The 24,078-nt window shown below is 34.7% G+C and overlaps 2 protein-coding genes across 2 annotated transcripts in view; both read right to left on the bottom strand.

The window, feature by feature from the left end:
• The window catches only part of LOC117907379, a 44,335-nt gene extending 25,224 nt beyond the window's left edge, over positions 1–19,111 (bottom strand). Inside the window, exons 1-10 of the mRNA XM_034820902.1 lie at positions 18,773–19,111; positions 13,723–14,468; positions 10,962–12,730; positions 8,941–9,161; positions 8,196–8,844; positions 8,019–8,100; positions 5,211–5,258; positions 4,463–4,662; positions 4,192–4,288; positions 2,771–3,197 (exon numbers count right to left, since the gene is read on the bottom strand). Of these exons, the coding sequence (XP_034676793.1) occupies positions 2,771–3,197; positions 4,192–4,288; positions 4,463–4,662; positions 5,211–5,258; positions 8,019–8,100; positions 8,196–8,844; positions 8,941–9,161; positions 10,962–12,730; positions 13,723–14,468; positions 18,773–19,049 (4,516 nt within the window). The 5' untranslated portion in view covers positions 19,050–19,111. The remainder of the gene's footprint in view (positions 1–2,770; positions 3,198–4,191; positions 4,289–4,462; positions 4,663–5,210; positions 5,259–8,018; positions 8,101–8,195; positions 8,845–8,940; positions 9,162–10,961; positions 12,731–13,722; positions 14,469–18,772) is intronic.
• Positions 19,112–21,780: 2,669 nt separating this feature from the next.
• On the bottom strand, positions 21,781–23,490 carry LOC117907795 (transcription factor bHLH84-like). Its single transcript, XM_034821450.1, has 5 exons — positions 22,778–23,490; positions 22,430–22,687; positions 22,278–22,343; positions 22,095–22,160; positions 21,781–22,005 (listed from the first exon to the last, which is right to left on the bottom strand). The coding sequence occupies exons 1-5, from the start codon at positions 23,426–23,428 to the stop codon at positions 21,904–21,906; spliced, it is 1,143 nt and encodes a 380-aa protein (XP_034677341.1). The 5' UTR covers positions 23,429–23,490; the 3' UTR covers positions 21,781–21,903.
• Positions 23,491–24,078: the final 588 nt, after the last annotated feature.

The raw sequence follows: 24,078 nt of genomic DNA on the forward strand, positions 1-24,078 counted from the left end.
AAACCTAAAGAAGATAAAAACCAAACTCTTGCATCTGGAATGGATGGAAATAAATGCAAACGAGAAAGAGAGGACAAGAGTTTTTCCAAATCTCTTATCTCAAAATTAGAAAGATTGCATCGAAAGTTTAAATTCCAAGAGAAGGAATAAGTAGACCCAATAATTGATAAAATAGTAAGGTTTTTAACTATGACAATTTTGAATAAACCGAGAAATTGAGATCACAAAGGTTAATTCCAAAAATGGATTCTCGTCCCATCCCCCACCACTAATTGAGTGTACTTGGTAAAATCTTGAAAGACATGTGCAATGGCCTTCCAAGGGCAAAGATGTGATCACCTGACTATAGTATTGGCATCCCACCCATTAGTATATGTGCCACTTAGAATAAACTGACGTCAAAGAGTAAAACTTTCGCTAGAAAACCTCCAAAGTCGTTTTTGAGTATGATTCCTTAAAGAAATCTTTCCAAACCCTATTCCCCCTTCCACGTTAGACACACACTAAGGCTCAACTAATGAGATGGTCTCTCTTATGCTCCCTAATGCCTGACCAAAGGAAATCCCTTTGCATTTTCTCAAGTTTCAATGCCATTGAGGAAAGTATCTTAAATATGGTGAGGAAATAACTAAGAATATGGGACAAGCATGAATGGATAATAGCTATCTTTCCACCTAATGACAAATAAGCTTTTTTTCACCCATCTAATTTTTAGGAAATTCTCTCAACTACCGGCTCCTAGAAAAAACTTGCCATTGGGGGAACCACCAATGGGAGCCCCAATTAGGGGATAAGCCAATCAAACACTTTGCAATCAAGCAACAATGTCAACCTAGTGAACTAATTCTGATCAATATTGATGCCAGAGAGAGTACTCTTATCTAGATTAACTTTAAGTCCAGATATACACCCAAACACTAACAAATTTATCTTAAGAGTTTGAAATTTTTTTGACCAGGCTCTCAAAAAGCGAGTTAATTTCAATGGGAATGGTGGAAAATATAGATGACCTGGCATTAGAGTTTGGTAGTAAGGTGGGTAGTCTTCCTTCCCCTTATTTGGGTCTCCCCTTAGGTGCCCCTTTTAAATTTATGGCGGCTTGGGTTAGAGTTGAAAAGAGGTTTCTTTAAAGGTTGGTGGTGTGGAAGAAACAATACATTTCCAAAGGAGGGACAATTACCTAGATTTGAAGCACATTGTCTAGCTTACCCATAAATTTTGTATCTTTGCTTTGCATGTCTAGGTTAGTTAGATTGAGTTTAAAGCATATTCAAAGGGACTTTCTATGGGGTGACGGGGCTCTCGTGGGCAAGCCACATCTACTAAGATGAGCAACTTTTTGTTTAGACACAAGGAAAGGAGGATTAGACATGAAGTGTCTATAAACACTCAATAAAGCTCTCATTTGCGAATGGAGTTGGCATTTTATGGATAAAAGAGGGGCCCTTTGGAATCATGTTATCAGTGGGATGCATGGGGAAGAAAAAGTGGGGTGGTGTTCTCGGGAAGTGGGGCAAGGCTATGGTGTCGGCTTTGGAAAGCCATCAGGAAGGATTGGAACCTTGTGAGTAATAGAATCTCCTTTTTTGTGGGTAAACAAGCAGAGGATGAAATTTTGGAAGGATAAGTGGCGTGTATACGTACTATTGTGTGTCTCCTTTCCTTCTTTGTTTGCCTTAGCTGATTCCAAAGAGGTGTGGGTGGTGGATGTTTGCATATTGTGCATATTGCTTAAAATTGATCCAAAATGTTGTGACCAATCTGTCTCAAGGCCTACAGACCCAGTGACCAATCTGCCTCAAGACCTACAGCACAAGTAACCAGTACAACAGCTTCGAACCATGATTCAGAATGGTACAATATGGAAACTTCTTAACTTAGCTTATAAGCGTCTTCTTGAAATTTCTGTATACTTTGTATAGTCAACACAAATTATATCCTGATTTTTCTTTTAAGGGCAGTAAGGATGTAATTAGGCGACTGAATCCAATTTGATAAATTATACACCCATGGAGTTTGGAAAATTTTCTTTCCTTGTGTATTTTATTATTTTAGTTGAGTTATATAGGTTATGTTTGGTTCCCATAAAATTTGAAGGAAAATACAAAGGAACGGAAACAAAGAAAAAATGTAAAAGAAAAGAAAAGCGGAAGGAAAATAATAAATAGGCTTAAAGTCAAAAATTATTTTTATATGCTACTTCAAACTCCTTTCCCTTGTTTTAACTGTTCAATATAAAGATTAAATAATTTGAAAACACAAAAGTTTCTTACTACATTTGTTTTTCTTTGGTATTTTTCGCATTACAACTAAATATGAGAAAATTATTTTCCTTATCATTTTTTTCTTATTAATTTTTGGAAACCAAACATAACCTTAGAATCCAAACCCCAATGTAGCAATCAAGAAAATGCAAACCAAGATTATTCAGCACCCCGTAGCAATCAAGCAAATGCAAAACCAAGATTATTTAGCACCCGATCACAAGCAAAAGAAACTAGCAATTCTGTATGATCAAATCCTTCTATTACACGGCGAAACTGATTATTTGAAAAGCATCCAGACGTCAAAAATCATGTTCACTTTTTCAAATTAGATGTCCAAACGAATTATCCACTATGATCTTAAAACATTTATGCTGCCAAACACAAATTGGGTACCTTCAAATTCAACTTCAAACCACAACTTAGTAACTACAAAAAAGGAAAAAAGAAGCGAAGAATAATCAATTATGGAATGGAAAGAGTTGAACAACTCATATAAAAATTACCTTGTTTCCAAAACTCTCTAGGACTCAATTTGAGAAGGCGAGACAGCTCCTTGTTCGAAAGATCCACAACACGCTGGGACTCCAGGGGATCCAAACCACCTTCCTGGGCACCAAGGCCGGAAGCCACCGCCTCATCTTGGGGCAAGTAATTGAGGAAACTGCCCCCCTCACCCCTGCTTGAAACTGAATCAGCGTTCTCAGCCGATACAACCCTACCAGTGGAAGAGGGGGCAGCGGCGGCGGCGGCGGCGGATTGTCTGAGAGAAGTAGAAAGAGTGGGATTGGGGGTGTGTCCTTCTCTCTGGGTTTTGGGAACGAACTTCTTCTGGGTTTTGGTGAAACCCTTGTTCTGCCCATATCGGTTCGACATTTTGATCTTGGAAGGGTTAGTTCCAGCCTTCCAGGGCGCAGGGCAATGAGCCCGATGCTATGATTTATATGATTGATAGGTTTTACAGGATTTCTTGATCTTTTCTTACAAGCCCCGTTCACTCTATTTCTTTACTCTTTCCCATTTCTCATGCACCTTTCTTTCACTTCAGCTCCCAGGGTCAATGGTTGGAAAGTGAAACTAACGTACGTTCATTTCTTTCTTTCTTTCTTTTTTAATATTTAATTTCAATATTAAAATTTTAAAATTTTTAACAAATTTACCTTACTTTTCGCTCACAATTCATCACTGGTTAATAATTAAAAAATTATTAATAAAATTGTAACATAAATTTTTATAAAATTAAATATAGGTTTAGATATATATATATATATATATATATATATATATATATATATATATATATATATATATATATATTTAAATTTTAAAATAAAATAATATTAATTTTTATATCAAATATAAAAACTCTCTTAATCTTACATTTAAAAAATTAAGATATCATAAAACTATATTTAATTGAAGGATCAGTTCTCGACCTCCCCTGATTGCAATATTAGCAGCAGCAAGGCAAGGCTTAGATGGTAAGGCAACATGAAAATATTACACAGATCATATGATTCTTTTCAAGATGTCCTCTCTGAAAGTGAAGACTAAGAAGAAAAGGTCAACAACAAGAAGCTGCCTCATAGCGCTAGCACAAATATGATTCCACGAGAGATTTAGTCTGCAAATTGTAGCATAAATGATAAAACAAAATAAAAACAACATAATGTAATTTACAAGTTTCCGAACCTGAAGAAATTGAAAGATCATTTTTCGTTTTCAATGTAGAAAAAAAGGAAAATATCAGTTGCTAGAATAGAGCATTAACATTACATGAAAAATATAAAACAAAATTGAAAATTCCCAACTCATTTCATAGATTCTGGCAAGACTTTGTACTGACAAATTTGTACCTAAAATTTGACTTAATTACTCTTTAGGCAAGAATGTTTCTGTACAAAATATAAGATATGAGAGAGACTACAGTCCCACCGTCTGTTTCTTCAACAACACAGCAAGAATTCATCCTTACCCCGTGATTGTTGCCTTCCCAACATACTGCAGCCCCTTTCACAGCAAAGCTGAACCAAAGTAGAACTAGAATAAACACCAGTATAATCTTCACAAGACGCAAGATTGTTGCAACAAAAAATTCCTAACACTGTTCTCTCAAGAGTCAAATTCGAATAGCAGAACAGGCACACTTTCTCTCTCTTCTCAAAGTTTTACCCCAAGTCATATATTGCTAAATTCACGTGGATTCAAAGCTGGTCTCTTTTGGCAAAACCACAGCAATTAAGCAATCCGAAGGATTTGGTGCAATAGAAAGCATAGAACATGCATCTGTCGAGTAGGGAAGAATAAAGAGTAGCCTTGCCCACATTGATTTCACAGCTGGAATCTTAATTACTCCTGCACAATCCCTCTGCTTCAAGTATGCTATGAAATCCTGAAACTGAAGAATACATTTGCATCACTTAAAATGTACAGCAACGTCTTACAATTTATAAAATTGATACTGGTCATGAATGCTCAGCAAAGAAGTGCATGTACATGGTTGTATGACCCATGTCTTGCAACTGAATACTTGGCTACTATTATCAACTGCATATTAAGTATTGCTACCAAGATTAAAAAGGGAGTGAAAAAACTGAGTGCAAACAGACCTTCATACCAGCAAGATTAAATATTTCAAATTCAAGAAAGGTCACAGGAAAAAAGCTTGATTCTAATAGGATATACTACAGATATTAAATTTCCATATTATGGCACAATTGTGATATTCATGAAAAAAGCTTTTGCCATTGCAATTATTACTGATTCTCAATAATTCATACTTCGCAGAGCATTTTCAGTAATTATACTTCTATTAATTTGACCAAAGAATGCAATTACTTCCCACGGCAAGAATAGCAAAAATCATCCCTATTAAACATTTAACCACTAGCCTAGATGAGTGCCAGAAGGACAAAACCAAATAAATATGGAAATAGAATGACTTACGCCTTTATGGTCACTGGCAGAAAAAGGGCGCAGCTGGCATACTTCCCTCTGCACAATGTGTCAAAAACCAATAAGAATTACATTTGAAGGAAACATCTTATTCCCAACTCAAGAAATTGATAAACATGGCAGGAAACATCCTAAACCACTCTTCCACATCTAACAAAGCAGTAAAAATGAATAAAACGTCCAAAAGCAAATCAATGAGCACTACTGTGTTTTAATCTATATCGAATCAAACCATATCGGTTATTGACTTGGAGGGTTCTCAGGCACATTGGTCTTGGCATCTTTGCTTGGTATCAGGCGATATGCAAATTTATATAGTCAAAAGGTTCAAAAAATTATACAAAATATTATGAAAATTATTTATAAAAAAAGTGTAATTAAATAAATTTTAAAAACTAATAAAACAAAATTGTCATATAAACTGGTGCAATTGTCTTCAAATTGATGAAGAATAAATATGAAATTTTCTTCAAGCTCCCAATTCCAAACATCATCAACCCATAAGGTAAATTGATACAATTCATATCACATTTTTTAATATAAAATAATAAACCATTATCACATAAATATAATTCATACCCCATATAAGCATTTAAAATAATAAACTATTCTTGTATAAAAAAATATATTACCCCTTTTCTTCAAACCCACATCATGTAGAGAGAGAGAGAGAGAGAGAGAGAGAGAGAGAGAGAGAGAGAAAGGAAGGGGGGGGAGGGGAGGGGAGGGGAGGGGAGGGGATTGATGACCTTGACCTATCTGAGCAAAGGGAGGGAGTCTCCTCTGCAGCACACACCCATGGGCACAAAGCAACAAAGATGAACCAACACAAAAGGTCAACGATCAATGATGAAAATATCAATTTTCATAGATATATCAAAAGTTTGATTTTACAAATATATCGGGAGATATCGACAGAAATTTTGACCAAAAAATAATGGTAGGATAAAAAACGATCAAAACTCATAGATATTGAGAAAACTCCAAAAAATGATAGAAGAAACAATAATACATATCTATTGAAGTTGTTTTATTAAAGAAATTGATATTTCATATATATAATAAATTTGTAACATTAGGCAATAACATACGAATTTGAAAATACATTAATATTAAAATGATAATATATTTAGTTTGAATATATTGAAAAATAAAAAAGGAACAATGATATTTAAGTAAGTATTTTCTATTTAAAAATATTAATAATTTTATTTGTAAATGTATATTATATTATATAAAATTCCAGATGTGGCTTGAAACTTCTAGAGATGCTCAAGAATCTAGTCCACTTATGGAGTAAACTGAAGTTTAGCAGTTAAAGGATAATATGCAATATGCATAAACTTGATATGGTAGTGCAGAAGCTTATCCTCAAGTTAAAATTAGAACCTTGCATTGAACAATATTAAAATATGTTGGGAGCTCCATGTGGTCATCTGCCTGGTTGTTTACACATACGTACTGAAACTGGGAAGGATGAGGATTTGTGTGTGCGTGCTACCCTGTATTGAAGATATGTAATGCGGAAGTTTATCAAGAATTTAAACTTAACCTTGTATTGAACAAGACTAACCTATGTTAGGAGCTCCATGTGGTCATCTCCCTGCACTTGATACACACATACTGATCCTGAGAATGATGAGGGTTTGTGTTCGTGCCTTCAAGTGTGCATGTGCAAACATGGAACATTTGTTACCCATGTTTTAAAAGGCTATCAAGGCTTACGCCTCGAGGCTCACCTCAAGGCAAGGCTCTACAAATTAGCCTTGAGGCTATAGCCTCAGTTAGGGTAATTGAGGCTTAAGCCTCACCCAATCAAGGCTTATAGCTATGAGGCTATGGCCTCAAATATTCAAAGGGTTTTCAGCCTTTATAAGCTTTTGGAATATATTTTATAGAAGGCTTAAGTCTCAATATTCGATGAGTTTTAATGGGTTCTATCATCTATTGCTTTGTGGATTTCTGATATAAATTTCATGAATTTTGTATTGGGTCCCTACTTGGTTAAAACTTTTACAAAATAAGAGCTTACTTGACTTTCAATTAATATTTTAAATGGAAGGGAAAAAGAGACATCGAGAAGAATAAGGGAATTCTGGATTGTCCTAGTGGTTAATCTCATATATAATCTAATTATTGATAGATAAAAAAGATACCACTACAATTGGTAGATGAAGAAGAATGAGTGGATATTAACACCATTGGGGAGGATGATATAGCAATTGGATATGATTATATTTTTTGAAGGATCCTAGTGATAGTAATAGTAATGTTAGAAATTATTTGGTAAAACCGTGTGAGAGAGCTGAATTTTATCTTAAAAAAAAAAAGAAACTAAATTAGAACTATTAAGAAAGAAAAATAATTAGTTTTATCATTATGAAGCTTATATCTTTTTAATTCTTCAATTTTATTGTGACTTTATGAGTATTTTTTTATTTTTGATATTTTTTTTATTATGTATTTGTTTAAGTTGAGGCTTATGCGCCATTTAGCCTCGAGGCTTACACCTCACCTCATTTAGGCAAAATGCCTCAAGACCATGTTCAAAAGAATCATATTTTGAAATAATAACCTTGCATATCAACCCCCTTTAAAATCCAATAAATCCTAGTCTGGTAAACTAGGACAGTAAGATTTTCTTACTGTCAAGAATTTTAACTTCCAGTGTGTCTGTGCAGATACTTCTGTATGATGTTAAAATTCAAAAGTATGTGTGATGGCTTCATGAATAAAATTTGAAACAGTTCAGAAACTGGACAGTGCCCAATGATATAGATAGAGAGTCAAATGACTCACTTTATGTGGTGGGGTGCCAGTAAATGTTGATTTCACATGCCGGAAATCAGTCCTTTTTGTCATATCCAATTTAGCCGGCCACCTGCATTAAATATTTCCAGAAAAAAACTGTCAGAAAGTAGTTTCTTTCCAATGAAATTTAAGCAGAAAGAAAATAAAAAGAAACAAGATCCTTACTCTGTAGGTTCAGACATGTTACTCAAATACTTGCAAATATCCGAATCCACTCTATGTGCGTTTATGGTACAGTAGTTAACTCCACTTTTAGATAATGTACCTTGCCACTGGTATTGTAAATTGGACAACACAATGGGTGTGGGTGGAGGGGGAGAACTTGGTGGAGGGGGAACTAGAGGTGGCAGAGACTGAGGCAGAGGAGGTGGAGATGGAGGTAATGGAGGTGGCATGCCAGGCAAAGGAGGTGGTAGGGATGATAAAGGTGGTGGTACCACAGGAAGGGAAAACATTTGATCAAAATGCTGCATTGAGTTTCCCTGCATCTGTGCAAGTGGTGTCACAGAAGCAGGTAAGAAAGGAGCTGCAACAGCATTACCGTGAAGGTTATAAGGCATAACACCTGGTGCGGTTGGGTTCAATGGCAAATGATGATTTAAACATCGTGTATCCCATGAACTGCTTGGAGGAAGGTAAACAGGTCGCATGAATGGAGGTGCTTGCATTTGTTGTGGACCTTGTGGTGGTGCAATATTAGGTCCCTGTGTTGCTATAGGCATGCAGGGAATATTTCCTTGTCCAGAATGAAGTTCAATTTCAGGTTTCTTATACATCCACATTTGTTCAGCAGCACCAGAACCAGCATGACCTGCTGAAATATCATTAATAAAAAATAAATAAATAACCATGCAAGTCCATTAGCAGAAAAAAAAAACAAGTGTTTTTATCTGTATTCATATAATATCACCTCCTGATGGAAGACCCACTACCATACTATTGTCATAGCCATCAGTTTTTCTCACTCCAACTTCAGGCATCTCTGTAGATCCAGAAACAGCCCAGTTAGACTGAAATCCAGGCCCGCTTTGTAATGCAGTCCCATGATTTTCCAGTTTCACTCTAGGGGATACTAGCTCCAGAGTGCTGCTCTCGGATTTCTTTGTGAAAGGATGAGGTTTCCCAGGTTGACTGTTTAAACAAAAAGAACAAGTCACCATGAGGAAGAGAACAATGAAAATTAGTTCTTCCATTCACAAGCTAAGAAAACCTCTTTCTGCAGAATGAAACAAGTATGTGAACCTTGAAGTTCAAACAACAAAATTTTTCTGCATCTAACCATCATACATTTTCAATTATATAAGGGGAGAGACAACTTAATAAACTCAACATGGACCATAGATCATAATTTAGTTGTTTGAATTCCATATCCTGTAGGACTTACTTAAACTATTTATATTATTGACCAAGGCCTTGTAAGGAACAGTTTGGATCTAGAAATAGAAAAGGAAAAGGAAGCCAGTGAAGGCCACCCCAAAATTTTACCCGATGCAAAGTCAAGTAGTAATACAGAACTAGAGCAAAGAAAATCATACAGTATCACATCACTCCAATTTATGAATACAAAGACCCAAGTACATTTAATTAGTCAACAAATCTTCAATTTGTAAATGAATGTGCATGTCTAGAATAACGAAAATTAATCTCATTTCAAAGCTTGAGAGGCTAAAACCATTGGTAACACTTCTTTTTTTCTCCCTTTTTTAATAAAAAACAAACACTTCACTGCCAAAAAATAATTAGGTATAAAGGTGAGAAATCCTTCCCCATAACAAAATTAAAATTTTTCAATCAAAATCAAGAAAGAGGTTACAACTATGTAATCAATTCCCCACAAAGGAGGTCATATGTTTTGTTCCCCTCACTGGTGACATTTCTTATCAGAAAAATCATTCTGTACCCAACATTTTCTTACCTCTCAGTTCATGAGCATTTAAGATAGCATTGTCCACAATATCATTATACACATTTAATAGATAAACATTGTCCACAATATCATAATACACATCTAAATAAAGATACCAAACATCATTCTGTGGATAGAATCATAGAAACCAGTGCCAAAAAGGAAAGCACCCAGATACACACAAAGAAATGAGTAACAAAATCCACATAATTTGTGATGATCTTATTATGATGAAGCCAAGGTTCTCTAGATCTATATTTTTCTTTCTTTTTGGTCTTTCATGGACCAAATGCCCTGTCTGGTCCAAGTCCCTATTTCCAGTGAATAGGATGGTTATAAACAAGAGTTATTAAAGACCATCATAAAACAAATGCAAACAACATTTTTTTTTTGATAGGCAAACAACATTTTTTTTTGATAAGTAAAACAAATACAAGAAACATAAACCCAAAAGGGATTTTATAGAGCAAGTTTAATGAGAACCATTTGAGCAATGATATACATTGTGGGCTCAAATCATAATAGCTTAAGCATTTAGGAAAATTGGCAATCTAACATGATGTCTTAGTCTCGTTTAGTGGGAGATTATAAGTTCAAACCTTACCGCTTCCCAATTTATTGAGCTCATATTCAATCCAAAAAGAGGTTGTACATGATTTGGTTGCCCATGGGTTTGTCTATCTCTCCATATGCAGGTATGAGACCACACATGAGGAAAGGTGTTTGAGACCATGGGTATAAAGCTGCATTTGGGGAAAGTGTTAAAAAGCATAATAAACAGTATGGACCCATATCCTGCCAAGTTAAACTTTTATGATAATTTGCAACTCAACATGGTATCAGAACTCTGGTTAATTGGCAGCCCTTGAGGCCCAGCTCAACTGGTAAAGAGTTAGGGTGGGTTTATGGTAGGTGGAGGTTCCGAGTTCAAGTCCCAATGAGGAAAAAATACTCTGGTTAATTGGCAGACCAAAAATAAAAGAAAAAGAAAAAGAAAGAAACAACAGCCTGGAGAGAGGATCCACCTGAACTCTATCTGGAAGAACATCCCAGGACAACCCCGCAGGTTCTTTAAGACGGTAACTGCAGCATCTACATTGCTGCATTCAACAAACCAGCAACAACCCATCTGCATATTTGCTCGTGTCAGCCTGACAACAGACCCTACATTGCCAATAGCAAGATTGCACATGGTCATAAGCTCTTCATCTGTGAGGAATGGAGAGCTAATATTTGGCAGGTTAATCCAGACAGTGCTTGTTGGAGCTCTTTCTTCTTCCCTCATTGGAGCAGCATGGTAGTCCCCAGATACATGGTTGTCAAAATAACTTGAGCTTTGAGTGATGTTATATTTTGTACGTAATGTAGAAATTAAAGAAGAAAGATGAGACATCCTTGTCCTAGAGCTTTCAACAGGGCTCTCGGGCACTGTTTGAGCATAAGGCGATCCAACAATATTATTAGACATGTTTCCAGCATTACTGCCTCTAAGGTCAACAGGAATAGGGCCACTCATAGATCTTGCTCCATCCAAATGAGTTCGTGCAACATTAGTTACAGAATTTAAAGGCATCAGGCGGTTACCATTTTCCCTGCGATACTGCCTCAGGTGTGCCATTACAGAGGCAGCTTCTTCAGGTGTTTCAAATTCCATCAATAATGCCTCCCCACCAGTAAGATCAGTAACCATGTGAGGACCCTTGTAAATCACTTTCATTGATTCATGCAATATCTCATCCTTTGCCCATTGGCTTGAAACATGTCCAACATAAACATGGTAACTAGAACCAACTGCAACACCATTAATAGCTCCTCTGGTTCCCAATCCTATATCCAAGAACTTTATATGCCAAGGGGAATGCCCCTGCATATATTCCCGAGCCCTTATAGCATCCATAATGTTTCTGTACTCAACCAAGGCAAATCCTTTAATTGGAAAGAAAAAGAAATGTTCTATAGGACCAAACCTCTCAACCTGAAACCTTACAAGAGCTTCAGATGCATCAGGGGATATGGAACCTAGCCAGAGCTGTTTAGAAGCTGAGAAAACATCCATGGCAGCAGGGTCCCCATCAAAGTACCAAATAGTTTGACTACTTGTCGCAGAATATGATATTGTCATCTGATGTTTAGGAGATGCCACAGCATTAGTTACGACTCCACTTGAAGATCTCAAGGTAGGCAAGCTGAACTCCATGTTTGAAACTTGATTCTTCTCAGCTTGGACAAGGTGGCTTCTACCTTCAAATGGATCAGTCCTGAAATCAAAAGATTTTCTTGTGACAGGAGAATGCAAATGGTTGTTCAGCAGGTCCCTAGGCATGGAAGACCTGCCACGTGATAAATCTCCATGCTCACCAGTCTCAAAGTCCATGGACCTTGAGCCTCCTTTATCATGATTAGAACTTGTACTTGAGCGGATGTCGGCCTCCATGGGACCCACTGAGCTGCGAGGTTTCAGATATAGACCTGAAAATTTGTCTTTCAAACCATCATCACCAGTCACATCATGAGCTCTTGATGTACAATCTTTTCCAGATATTTCACTAGAGCCTTCACACTTATTAGAGATCCGAGGCACCAAATACTGTCGATTAATATATTTGGATGGATCAGAAGTATCCTCATCGCTATCCACTTGACTGTCTTCTACCTGCGCTAGTTCTGTAAAAGATTCAAAGATTCTTTCTAGAGCAGATGTGAATTCTGATACAACTTGAGAAGATGCCGATTTACATAATTTCTTATATTTCACGAACATCCAACTTCTCAATGATGGATCTTTGTCAAGAACCTGTACACACAAAGCTCAGGTATGAGACATAATTACTGAAGAGCCATAAATTTATAACCTCATCCACCAAGCAACAAAAATAGCCCTTTTCACCTCTTCAACTAACTTGGATGAACAAATAGGATTACATATTAATATATTAATATTGTGCATTAATTTAGTATAATTTTTTTTTTTAAATTAAAAAAACAAAAATAAAAGAGATCCTGTTAATAATGAGGATTTTTATTTTCAAATTTCAATATCAATTATTTGTCCAGTAATTATATTTCTACTTTCTGCATCAATGCTGTTTAGTGCCTACAATCCTATCCTGGCACTGTTGTAAGGCCTAAACTTTTCACAGGCTAAAATTAACATACATAAATCTTGGTGAGGAACTGATCCATTTCTTTCTATGAGTATCACAATTGTAATATAAGAGGACTCAACCAAACAACCACAAAATAACAAAGACCTTATTGAGAAACCAAACAAAAACAAAGGAAACATTCATATAAGTGCTATGCACATCTCCACTAGCAGCAATTCCTTCAGGTTTGTTGGTTAGAACAACAAAAAAACAACCTTGATATTGCCTTCAAGATCAATACCCAAATCACATTTCAGGAGCATCTCATCCAACAACTTAACACTAGAGTAATAAATTAAAAAGAGGGGGAGTGGGGTGAATGGGTGAGTGGTGAAGAAGAAGAAAATCAAGGATCTACAATACGAATCTAGATTCAGAACTTATGGTATTCAAGAAAGAAAATTCTCAGAGGAATAAGGATTATATTCCTAACCGAATACACATCTCAAATTAGCAGCCAAAATGAGTATATTTATATAGGTCAAGAATCAAATACCCTTAGGATCCAATTTAGATATAAGTCAAGAAAATTTTGTAAACCAACTTGATTAAACTTCATTATCATAGCAATTTAAAATAAACAAAAACCTAAGGCCTAAGATCTTAAGATCAAAGTTGACTCTTGACTCTTGACTAGTACCAGTCTCAGCAAGCAGCTATTTGACATAGGAGATGCCTTCCCCAGAACGTGGTTGCCATCTCTTGCAAACCCCTCATCACTAACTTTATTGCCTTCAGTGCTAGTTTCAACAGAACCTGGACATGATTTAGGTCCATCAACTGTTGTATTCGAAGTATGAGTTGCATCATCAGCATCAAGCCTGCTTGTCACCTGACTTAGAAAGAAATATCCTTCTTTGTTGATTCCCTCTGTAGTGGTGGAGTTGAACAGCTCAAAACAAGCGGCAAGCAATTTTTTGGAACAAGAAAAGAAAATCTTAAGGAAACTGAGTGCACTAAACTTGGGTAATTTTAACAATGGAGATCCATCTTCATCTGAGAACTTTTGCTTCAATCTGGGAAATAACTCAGGGGAATCATGTATCTTCAATGTTTCCTTATCAACAATCTGAAAAATATCCTTCCCCTCAAATGAGGATAAGAAGAAGGTTAGCACATTCAGAAAAACTGCAGAACATATGCCTCGGATAACAGATGATGTTGGTGCCTCTGATGCAGCGGCAGAACAGATATCACCTAGACCAAAGACACAGGCTTTAGCAGTCTCAAACGCAACTCCATTAGAATCCTCTCCTCTATTTATTGTTGCCAAGCTCCATTTATGCATATTGATAACAACTTTAGCAGCAGCTTCAAGAGCAGTTGGACAGTATGATGCATATCGAGGAACAAAGTCAGCCACAATCCGCTGCGCACTTGTGCAACCTACCAAATCAGCAAAATATAAAGCATATAAAAAAAACGGTTTCTTTTTGGTAAAAAGATAAAAATATTAGGCACCTAACTTCTTTTTGAAACATCAAACTAGCTCTTCTAAACCCCTCATGCAAGCACAACATTGCTAACAAAATTCTGAGTGAAGGAGGAGCTATTTGTCGAAAAATCTCCTGTCTTAGATGTACTTTCTTCACACACCTATATTGGTTATTTTCCAATGAGCAGCTCAGTGATAAAAAGTACAACATAAGTAAGTTAATATCGAAACAATAAACATACCAGCTAGTGCCTCCTTGGTCTGCACAAAATTACAATAGAACACGTTTAATCAACTGAAAAAAGTATACAATAAAACATGAGCTTGACTAACAACAGGCTGATGGATGGGCTTTTGCATAGGTGGGTCTGCATACCACTCACTAGGTTGGATCTATATAGAATTTGCCCAGATTAGTCACTAGGTCTTTCTAAATGAGAGAACCTCTCTATAAAAGCTTTCCTTCCTCCTCCAAAGTCTCCCTACTTTTTTGATAGGTAAAATAAGCAAATATATTAAAAGTGCTTGGAAAAGACACACAAAGTACCTCCGAATCCTCACTACTTGTGCCTAACTACCAACCACCCAAAAATCTGCTAAAAGCCAAACAACCCTATGTGCATCTTCTGCCAGAGGTTGGGGTTTGGCATGGACCTACTGGATGGGAGACCGGAGACATAACCTTGTCCAAAAACTAGATTGCAGCAGCATCCTACAAAAGCAGGAGACTAGATAACAAAAGTAAAGGCAAGAAGCTTGACATTCGGTTTAATGATTGAGAGATGGCTGAAGTGGAGAGTTTCTTTCAGAAATTAAATTTGATGATAATTAATAGGGAAGTGGAGGGCAAACTAACATGGAATGAATCCAAATGCAGCAAGTTTTCAGTTAGATCTCTTTATTTTTCCCTATCTAGGGGTTATAGTGCGCCTTTTCCAGCTAGTATTGTATGGAGGGCTTGGGCATCATTGAAGGTTAGCTTTTTCACCTGGGAAGCGTCTTGGGATAGAATCCTTACTCTTGACTAGCTTAAAAGGAAGGGATGGACTTTCCCAAGTAAATGTTACTTGTGCAAAGGTGCAAAGGAAACAATAGACCACTTTGCTTCTTCATTGTTCCAAAGCAAGAATGGTGTGGTATTTGATTTTCTTTCTCTTGGAGTGGAGTGGGTTATGCATTCTTCAGTTAGAGGGCATTTGTTGGGTTGGCATGACTCTTTTGTGGGGAAAAAATGGAAAAACCCACCGAGGGCCCCTCCCTTATGTTTGATATGGACCCTTTGGAATGAGAGAACAAAAGGGCATTTAACGATGTTAAGCAATCTAACCGAGCAGTTAAATATGTTTTTTTTTTTGTATATTTTGGGACCTAGGTTAGGGTGTATATTTTTTTTTATAAGTAAGAGTATTGTATTACGAAAAGGCATTAAAATAGCAGCTTAAGATGTACAAGAAAGAAACACTAACCCCCTAATAGTTGAAACAAAAAAAACCGTCCAACAAGATGTACAAAAAACAACCTTCCCTCAACGGGAATGATTACTACTCAAAAACAACACATTTTAAATAATAATTCTCATAAATTCCATACCTTTTGAGTAGTAATTATGCCAAATATGCCCAAGTAATACATTGTTACCCTTGTAAGAGATACTAATGAATTTTGTGAAGTTTTGGAGATATTTCAAGGTGATTTTTGAAGCATTGAGTGACAAAAGAAAAATGGAATTGAGGAGGGCAAATAATGTGGATGATGAGGAAGAAGCAATGTATTTGGACCAAGATTTGAAGCTGATTTGGAGGTAGTTGAGGTGGATTCAAAAGGAAGAAATGGAATAAATGACAAAAGAAAGCTTGAAAATCAAATTTTCCATTTCGCATGACTATGCGAAACGGACCAGAAGGTGGAATTATACTGCAAATAAAGGAGAATTGTCAAGTTGATTTCACATAATCATGCGAAAATTTTGCACAATCATGTGAAATGCTCCAAGAGGTTGTAACTATTGCTGCTGAATTACTTCTTTCGGACAACCATACGAAATTGGTTGAGCTCGTACGAAATGGTCATTTTGTTGTTAAACTCCAGATTGCTTGATGAAGAAGCTTCGAGAGGCAAGATCCATGATGAATTAGAGAAATGAGCTTGAATTACAAAGGTAATTTGATCCAATTGATTGATTGATTAAAATTTGGGGGTTTTTCTCTTCAAATTGTCTTGGATGGCTATCACATTGCAAACCAAGTGGATTCATTAAATTCTTAAAGCTAGATTTAATGAAATCGAATAGTTGCATTGTATGAATCATTGGAAGATGATTTAAGATGAACTGAATTTATAGTTTAAATTGATCTCTTGTATTAAATAACCTAATTTGAAGAGAAATTAGATTTAGACTTAAAGCTACATCTAAAATCGGTTTAGATGAGAATTTAGGTTTTCAATCTAACTTGATAAAAATTAGATCTCAACATCTATTCACCATGAAAATTGTTTTCTAGAAAACCCTAACTCCGAGAATTTCATTTCCTATTAATTTTCTTTTATTTTACATTTCATTGTTCTTCTTAATTTGAGACCATTGTTAAATTGATTTTTCACCATAAATTTTCAAATTAATTTCACTTGATCACAATAATTTCTTATCCTCTCATTCAAGCCTTAATTACCGAGAATAATCCATCTTAGTGGACGACACCTAAAAACCACAATATTATGGTAGTTTGTACTAAAACCATTTTTGATTGGGTACAAACTACTCTAAAATAGTGAATAAGGTTATAAATTGTGTTTTGATGCGATAAATCAAAAAAATCAATCGATCAGGGAACCCACCCAATCAATGAAATCAATTAGTGTTGAAAGATTATCTTTTATAAACAATTTAGACTCCGACCAAAGTAAATATACAAAAAATACTTTCAACTATTGCATGGACAGCACACCGCCTTCAAAGGCAATCTTGTTCCTTGTCTTCCAAACTGACCAAAACAAGTATAAAGGGTTTGCATTCCAAACTGCCCTATGCTTCTTACCCACAATAGACCCTTTCCACCCTAAGAGGGTTTCCCCAACTGAGGAAGGAAACACCCACACTTCCCTTGTCTTTTCGCGATGGAGAAGAAGATGGTTAATGGACTCCTCATGTGCTTGGCACAAACAACATCTATTTGCTAAAGCCCAACCCCTCTTCTGAACTTGGTCCAAAGTTAGAACTTTTCCCCATGATGTTTCCCAAGCAAAGAAGCTTACTTTTGGCTGCACACTAGATTTCCATATTATCTTCATTGGGAATCTAGTGTATATAGTGGATCACATAATGTCATTATTAGATTTCATAGATTGATTGAGCTTAAAGCAAGGAAAGGAGTCTTGTTATTCCTTTCCCTGGTCGCTACTAGGTGTTTTTGTATACTTTTGTGTGTACTTTGCCACGCCTCCTTTTAGGCGCCATTAATACATGTATTTTCCATTTGACTATCAAAAAAAAAAGGAAGCTTCACATTCATTTCAATGTTAGATTTCCCATCGTTAGGAAGCATAGAGAACAAAACCATCCCCTTAACCAAGACCACTACAAGGATTTAACATGGTTTAGAAGATTTTACTAATTCAGGAAACCAAAACAACACAATATATTATTCAATATTTCATTTTCTTTTCTATTCACAAATTTTTTATCAGCAATCAAACAGAGGATATTGGCATAAAAAATAAACTAAATAAATAAAAAAAGACTATCAAATATTAAAATAAATTTATTTCCATTAGTTTTTATTTCACTTGTATTAACGCAATCTCACTAACTAAATAGAATACCGAAATTAAATCAAGAACAGCATGATAAGGAAAACCCAGAGAACCCAGCAACTTTCAAACCAACTTAAGGAAAGACATAAATTTCCCTCAATTTAATTGCTGGAAAAAAGTGTAAAAAGATAATTAGGGCTTTCATTATTTAGGAATCAAGAAAACAAAATCCTTCTTCGACTAAGCCCACTACAATCGTCTGCCTCAGTTGAAATGATATCTCTAATTAATGGAAATTAGAAGTACATAAAAAATAAAAATAAAAATTTGATTTTGCTATGCTTTCTTTAAGTTTCTTAACAACCAAAAAGGGTCACCAATTAAAAGTGATCAATTTCCTATCTTCCTTCTCATTACTTCCAGATTTCATAGATTAGGAAAATCATGATCAAATAAACCCTAGAAAAACCACAAATTCGGAGATTAGAAATGAAAACGAACAGACCTCTGGAAGCAGTGATGAGAGAGAGATAGGCCTGCTCGAGTTCCGGCATTAAGCGAGCATCTTCATGAGCGATACACGACTTAATTCGCTTGTAGCATTCGTACACATTACGAATCTCTTCTCTGTTTCTTCGTCTCCGCATAATTTCTTCTTGCGACAGCGGTGGAGTTGCCGAGCGCTGCTGAGGAGCGGTTTGCGGCGGCGGCGGCGGCTCCGGTGGAGGTTCGGAAACATGATCATGCAGCTTTCGCTTCTTCAGGGGCTGCTCGGCCGACATGGCCCTCCAACTGCTCTGTTCCCCTCTCCCTCGCTCGCTCGGGCAATGGAGACAGTGATTGATGTGCGGTTCCGGGTTCGACAGTACCTAAGCGGTGCGGCCCGGGTGTAGATTCTGAATTTACGTATATACCCTTGTGCGCTTGCTAAACGTATAAATAGATGTGATTGATATCATGTTGCCTTTCTGTTGTTTACTTACCCAATGGCATGTTTACTGTTATATTGAATAAAGGGACTTAAAAATAATTAAAAAAAAAGGACAGATAATTCAACCAAATATAATCAAAATTAAGAATTTTATTAAAATATTTGTAAGAATATCACGAAATGAAAATAAACCTAATTAAGTAATTATCATGTTGCGATTACAAATTTTTAATATTAATATTATTTTTTATAAATTTAATATTAAAAATTTTAATATTCTAATGAAAATGAAATCTATGTGGGATTTCAATTCATCCCAACTACCAGATATTTCAATTCTCTGCAAGTTATTTTTTTAAAATTCAAAAACTAAATTTTTTTTCAGATAATTAGTTTTTAAAAATAATTTTCTATTTTTATTTTGTAAAAAACATAAATTATAAATTTAATTTATATAATTTAAATTAAAATTAATTCATGTATTATTAAAAATAAAAGCAATTTTTACAAATAATTTTTAATAAAATACGAATATTAATAATATAATAAAAAGATAAATTATATTTTTTTATAAATATTATAAAAATAGATATTAACATTAATTAAATTATTTTATTAAAAATAAATAATAATAATAATAATAATAATTCAAATTAATAATTTCTAATGCTATTTTTATACTTTTATAAATATTATAAAAATATGAAAATTAACATCTTATAAAAGCATAATTAATTGATTTTGTTAAAAGTAAAAAATAATTATTCAAAATTAATAATTATTAATACTATTCTATTTTAAATATGTATATGAAAAAAAAAAATTAATTTTTTTTAAGTATAAATGTGTTAAATTTTTCATTATATGCATGTATTTATTACTCAATAATAAAGATGATATTCTAAATTATTTTATTTAATCTATAATTAATTAATATGTTTTTTCAATTTCAAATTATACTTAAAAATTATAAGATTTATTAAAAATTTTAAAGTATTAATTATGTATATTATTTTTTATAGTCATTATATATACTTTTTGAGTTTTAACTTATTTTTAAAAATGATTAAACTTATTAATAACAAAAGTACCACTTGATTTGAAAATTATTTTCTCTAATGAAAAAAAAATAATTCTTTATTTTATTTTGTTTTTAAAAATTATTATTTTACTTTGTTTTTAAAAAACAACAACCAAATAGTTATATAAATTTTTTAAAAACAACATTGTTTTTAAATCATATGCCCCAATAGGTTTTTATTATTTTTTTAAAAACAACATTGTTTTTAAATCATATGCCCCATAGTTATATGAACTATGTACAATGTTAGATTTTTTAAATAAAAATATAAAAAATATTTTAAATAATGCACACCATATTATTGATAATTCATTTTTTTTTCATTTCTCATTTTCACTTAACATTGAAATATAAGCAAATTACCATTACGACCTTGCATTCCTATATACATCCAAACATAATAATTGAAATTATCAAATTTATTCTTATTCAATAAAAAATAAAAATAAAAACAAAATATTAATTCTCATTTTTGCACACCAAACACTCCCCCGAGTCTATATGAAAGGATTTACTGGTTTGAAATGAAAAATCCTTGATACAATAGAAAATCTCAAAATTTGAGTTAAAGTTTAAATTCGTGGAATAGGTGACATCGTGTTATTTGTATAATTATATAATTTATGATTAAATAATGAGTTTTCTTGAAGCTTCCTTATGAATAGTATTTTATTTATTTATGAATGAAAAAATAGGCAAAAAAGCCTTTAAAATTAATGTTTATAAACATATATATTAATTTGACATAATATGCTAAAAATAATACACATTTTCTAAAAAAATTAAAAATAATGATATAATTATTAATATATAGTAAATTAGTTAATTATCATTAATTGAGATGACAACATAAATTTTAAATAAAGAAATTTCATATATATTAGTAAAATTATGGCTCAATATTAATATTATAAAAAGTAGAGGATATTCAAAGCTTAAATGATATGATTGAGGCTCTAGCACATAAAAGGTACATTAATAAACAATATATTTTTTATTTTATTTATGAAAATATTAATAATTATTTATGAAACTATTATAAAATATTGCAAATATTTTCTCATTAATTATTCTTATCTGACGTATTATTTCAAAAAAATAATATTAATATTAAAAAAATGATTTCTTTACATAAAAATAATATAATAATTAAATTAATTCTCAAACACTCTTATAAAAACTTGAATGAAATTTCTAATTCTCATTCCTTTCATGTTCTTCACTTCTCAAAAAGTCAAGCAAAACTCACAAAGATCTGGATTTCATCACTCTGATGTTGATTTGTTTGCATTTGTGGTACCCATTCAAAACCCACTCTGTGATTCCGGCAGGTGCCATGATTGCCCATTCTGAATTAGATAACTAAATGCATTCAGTTCCATGGATTAGTAGTTTAGACTTTACAGTAGAAGATGAACACTTCCATAAATTGTATCTCCAATACAAAATAAGATGTCAGATTGCATCTGATTGATTATAAGCACGAAACTACTACTACTACTTCTCTCACGATAGAAAATGGGCTTTCATTGAGATTATTAATTCATTACAAAAGTATACTGGTTTCTTATTTTTCTTTCATTTATTTTAACAAAGGAAAATTCCTGACGGTTTTCCTCTGAGGTCACCGGAGTGAAGGGATCTTCTGGTGGAGGTTCTGGAGACCAATGTCCATTCCGTTGTAAGCAATGGGAGCGAACATCCACATATCATCTGAGCTCAATAGCTGCAAATTAACATAAATGAAGGAGAATCAGTGATCAAGTTTGGTTCAATCGAGCTTGAAGAGGATGATAAATCCGTTCATGGTCTTACCTTGATTTGGAGCTGCAAAAACTTCACATAATGGACTGCCTCTTCAAGCATTGTGCTTATGTCAACCTGTCACAAGATAAGATCCGTGGAGAAATCAGTTTCCAGGTTTCATTTTCTTCAACTTTGATCTTGAAGAAGAACCAATGAATGAGGATCAGGTAGTTGGTGGAGTTCATTGCTTACCTTTGTTCCATTTGGGACAAGGTTCTGTAAGATTCTCAATCGCTCATTTATTCTCTCCCTTCTTTTCTGAAAGATTGAAAAGGGAGAGGATTAAGAAAAACTACGGGGGAAAAATGCAAAGTTTTCTTTGGGAGTACTGCAAAGTTTCTTACCCTTGCATAGAGGCTTTGGGGATCTGTGGCTGACCCCCTACTGGCTCTCGTCTTTCCATTCGAGTTGAGAGCTGCAGAGCCTTTAGACTCCGAAGTTGCCCCCCCATTTAGCTCCTGAGAAGCATTAGAATCATCCTCTGAGCTGATACTGCTGGAGCTCTGTCCTTCACTTACAGCATTGGTGTCTTCTTCATTGTTACCATTTGGAGTGGGTTTCAGACCCCTTCTTGATTTTACATTCTTCTTACTTCCGCATACCTGCATTGGAAAATTACAGTCAGAAACCATTAAAAAATGAATCCACTTCTACGACGGAGAAAAAATGTTGATACTTCAAAATGTACTTACATCTCTTGAAACCCGAGGTTTCTTCTTTGGTGTCTCAGACAAGTCGGAGTTGATTTTCTCTTCTCCTCCCCTGAGCCGTTCTGGCACATCTGACTTCCTTTTGAGCTGCAATTCATTTTCAGGGACGGCAATGCCTGCTATCTGACCATCATCTAAATTTCCCAATTTCCCATTGCTGATATTTTCTCCCACTAAAACAGTTTCTTCGGATGCAGAATCGGGAAACACCGGGACAAATGAGCTAGTATCTTTCTCATCGGCCATACAAATATCCATGGCCGTAGAGGTAATAGTATTGGTTATGAGATTATGGTTAGAATCGTTGAAGTAATAGTTGTCATAGCTGGAACTGGGCAAAACGACACCAGTACCACAACCGCTGCTATAACTACATTCTTGTGAAAAATAATTTAAATCGGAGTTAGTAGTATGTGACAGATAAAACAAACTCTCATCAAGCCTGGCCACATCTGTATTTGCTTCATGAGTAGGCCAAAAACTGGATTGGATTCCAAAGCTCAAACCATGGTCATGCCCATTTGGAAAATGAGAGTGACCAAGGAACTGTGCGGCAAAATCAGCTTCTTCAGTGGAGAACAGTCTGCGTAAAGACTCCCATTCTCCATCAGGAAAAGCTTCCACTGACTCCATCTTCCTTGTACACAATTAGGAGAAGAAGGGGAGTGATGTTTGTCAGGTGTCACTAAGGCTGAAGCTTGAAGATTGGTTTTGGTTTGGATGAGAGCCAAAAGTACTGGGGACATATTTATACCCAACAGCTGCAGAATGTTGCTAAGGATTGACTTCATTTGTGTCTACAATTCTTAATTCCTAATCATCATCCCAGGGTATGTCCTAATTCCCTCTACTAAAGTCCACTGTAGGGCCTAGCACCAGGCTAAGTACAACTCAGAGGGGGGCCAAGTTCAAGTAACGGAGCACTAAAATAACAAAAGCACTTAAATGGCCTTAATACACCTCAACACTCAGCTCAAACTGCAATCCGAAATACAAGGAGGGTCTAAGAGCAATGATTGAGAGATTAGTAACCCTGAATCCTGACTAATTAATAGTTAAGTGATAATATATGGTCAAAGATGGAATGAGAATGAAAGCGATGAGAGAGGGATAGGAATATGATTGTTGAAATCGGGGGAACGTGGGGAGTCTTCTTGAATATAATAAGCAGATGGAATTCTGTTGGGAGGAATAAAACCAAAAATATATATACATATATATATTGAAGTGCCAAAGGACGGCCAGATCGTGGAGGTGAAGTCTGACAATGGAGCTGACATGGT

Source organism: Vitis riparia, chromosome 18 (assembly GCF_004353265.1).
Source record: "Vitis riparia cultivar Riparia Gloire de Montpellier isolate 1030 chromosome 18, EGFV_Vit.rip_1.0, whole genome shotgun sequence".
NCBI classification, from domain to species: domain Eukaryota; kingdom Viridiplantae; phylum Streptophyta; class Magnoliopsida; order Vitales; family Vitaceae; genus Vitis; species Vitis riparia.